The sequence below is a fragment of the Morone saxatilis genome, unplaced genomic scaffold (assembly GCF_004916995.1).
Source record: "Morone saxatilis isolate NCDOM2014 unplaced genomic scaffold, NCSU_SB_2.0 Contig9, whole genome shotgun sequence".
NCBI lineage: Eukaryota > Metazoa > Chordata > Actinopteri > Moronidae > Morone > Morone saxatilis.
The window spans coordinates 12,644,179-12,647,346 of NW_023340268.1; the positions used below are offsets into that span (position 1 = coordinate 12,644,179).

The following is a 3,168-nucleotide window of genomic DNA, read 5'->3' on the forward strand; positions in this document are numbered from 1 at the left end:
GGGGGGGGGGGGGGGACTGCAGCATGGAGACCCAACATCCTGTGTTTTGCTGTTTTAACTACAAGGGAAAGAGACATTGAAATCACACAACGGCCCCAAAGAGACTCTTGTTTTCTGTGTGCGAAACGCGTGAGAGCAGAGGATGTGTTTGCGTGACTGCAGTAATGCATGTATTTGTGTGTATGTGTGCATTTATGTTTGTGTGAGTGTGCGTGCGTGTCTGTGGGGTCAAAAGGAGTAAAGCTCCCCAGACACCAAAGTCTTGGCGGGGCCTCATTCTTTCTTTCACTCTCTCCCTTCTTTTTTCTGTGGTCTTGTGTTGTTTAGTGGTTTTTGTGATGAAAAAATTGTATATCTGTCTGTTACATATCATGTATGTATCTGAGGTGCAAAATATTTAAATACACATTCTGTTCTTGCCATTGGTAATCTTGTCTATAGCATACTGCTTCTTTAAGGGATTAAGGGAGGTGTGGGCATGTTTGTGTGTGTGTGTGTGTGTGTGTGCGTGCATGCAAGTGTTTTAGAGCCTCCGTGAGTATTGGGCTTTGCCCAGGCTGTCTGGGACTGTGAGCAAGAGAGTTCAGTCAAGGACACAATTCGACAGGGAGTGAAAGGGAGGGGAGGGGAGGATGTGTTGGAGGGGAAAGAAAGAAACCAGACTGAGGAAATCAGAAAAGAGTGTCGGAGAGGTTTTAAAGCCACTGAAACAAAATGTACAAAAATGTACGGTTTCAAAATTCCTTTTCCAAATAAGGGAATGTATTAAAGCACAGCGTGAAGGCTGGTGGTACCAGAGCGCTGACAGGAAGGGACCCCATACTCATTACATGTCCTCACAGGGAAACTTGCTATATTAGAGCAAATATTGTACATCTGCAGCTTGTGTTTATGCGTGTGCGTGCCAGACAGAGTGAGAGAGAGAGAGAAAGAGAAAGAAAGCAGATGGGGGGAGTTTACTGGCTGCATATTGTGTACAGTTTGTCAACAGGCTGACTAAATAGACTCAGACATGGCCGGAGGAAATGTGTTTGCTGTGACATTCCACTGTATGGTGGAAGGGGACACGCACTGTCAACAACACTACATGACATGACAGACAGAGAAGAAGAGGGTGCAGAGAAACAGCTCTCTTTCAGACATGTCTTTTGTTCTATATTTATGCAAAATAACAGCCAACTAAACCCCATACTCGCAGCAAGTTAACACTAAACTGTTATAACAATCTGTAACATTGTTTCTCATTTTTTACCTATATCTAAGTAAAGGTATTTTTTATTTGCATTTTAAAAAAGTGTTAAGTAAAAGGCTATTATCATCCAAATGCACTTAAAGGAAAAGTAAAAAGTATTCATTATGCAGCATTACTGACCCATTAACATGCAAGCAGCATTTTAATGTAGCTGGTTAAGAGCTAATTCTAACAACATTTATATATTAAATATATATTAGGCTATATACTTTATATACTGTTGAGCTGTATAATCTATGTATGGTGGTATGATGGTATAAACCAAGCATAGGTTTATATAAAATTTGAATATATATATATAAGTCCTAGAAGTAATAACATAAAATGTACTTGTATTCAAGTAAAGCAGCCAACCTATAACAGTTACCTCAAAACAGTACTGAAGGTACACTAGCCTACTAGTAAAATATTAACTGCACTCAGTTTTTGATTCATCATTAAGGTTAAAAATGATCAACGCATATCATTACTAATTCATCAAATATTGGAGATAATAATTAAATAATTAATATTAGTGATATTATACCCACCGCTCATACTGGTCAGAGCTGCTACTGCGTCGCTTAGCAACAACTTCTCACATAGTTTGGCGGAATATTACTAATAATCAATTATCTTTAGCGTCAACTATAAAAACCATTAGCTTAACTGTATTCTCTTTATATTAGCCTGGCCGTTTTATAAGTTAACCACTTAACATGTTTGCTCAATATGTAACAGACTAGAAGGGACTTTTTAACCAACATTTGGGATAATTATAAACAGTATGGGCTAAATAAATAAAACGGCAGTCACTGTGCCAACAAGGCCACCGTTGACCGAGGAATGCGCTTCGTCATCACAACTATCCCCTGGGGGTAAGGAGAAGAAGAAAGAGGAGGTCGGGGAAGGAAGAGGAGGAGGTTCTCAGCTGGGACTTTCCTCGCTACCCTCCAGGAACAAAAAAAAAAAAGAAAAGTTAAATCACAGGGCACCGCGCCGGAGATGTTCCCGGGTGCCGCCACGGAGGAGGAGGTATGCGGACCTGTGCGCGGTGGTGGGGCCGCGGTGGTTCTCCCCTCCGCTCCTCGGGGATACTTCTGCTTTTAGTTCCTCCCTTCCTCCTCGCGCTCCAGCTCCTCGTCGTCGGGCCACTGTTACCTCGAGCCAGCAGGGTGGGGGAGGAGGGCGCGGTGGCCTTCTCCGTTATCAGCATCGAACCGGAGAGGAACTCACGCCAACGGGGATCCCCTTCCCGGCGACCGGGTCTGGAGCAGGAGGAGGAGGAGGAGGTGGATTATGGGGAAAGGAGGGAGGGGGCACGAGTCTATGAGGATGAGAACGAGATGCACGCGCGCCAGGTAACTAAAACACCAGTTAAAGTTGAATTGCTTTTGAATGTGTAAGTTATTACTAGAAAACTGAACTATTCCCCAATAGTATTGAATATAAGGTGAAAGAAAACAACATTGCTTTCCCTAACGCCACTTAAACATCATTTAAAATGTGCTGAATTGAACTGAGAGTGAGACATATGAAGGGATAACGACATTCAGTATACTGTACTTGCTCAGTTGTACTTTCGTCGTCCTGTTTATTCAATGCTGGGTCAGTTTGTGCACAGCTCTGTGAATTATTACAGACATGACGGAACAGGTGAGGGCAGGGGAGGGTTAGCACAGCACTGACCCCAGATCAGAGAGAGGTGACAGCTGTTCTCTCTTTCTCTCTTTGCCCTTCAGTGCTGGAGCTTCAACCTTCACCTGTGCATGTGTGCGGGTGCCTCTGTCCTCTCTTTACCTCAACCTCCCTCCCCTCACTCCTCACCCCCTCTCTCTTTCATTCTCTTTTTCTCTCACTGTCTCTTTTTCTGCCCAAGGCTAAACTCTCTGACTCATTCTAGTGAATCACCACCACCAACCCCCCCCCCCCCCCCC

The 3,168-nt window shown here is 43.7% G+C and overlaps 1 protein-coding gene across 1 annotated transcript in view; it reads left to right on the top strand.

The window, feature by feature from the left end:
- Positions 1–2,087: 2,087 nt before the first annotated feature.
- LOC118342314 (methyltransferase-like protein 24) overlaps positions 2,088–3,168 on the top strand; it is a gene marked incomplete at its 3' end in the record, with an annotated part of 5,333 nt that continues 4,252 nt past the window's right edge. Inside the window, 1 exon segment of the mRNA XM_035680805.1 lies at positions 2,088–2,592. Within this exon segment, the coding sequence (XP_035536698.1) occupies positions 2,269–2,592 (324 nt within the window). The 5' untranslated portion in view covers positions 2,088–2,268.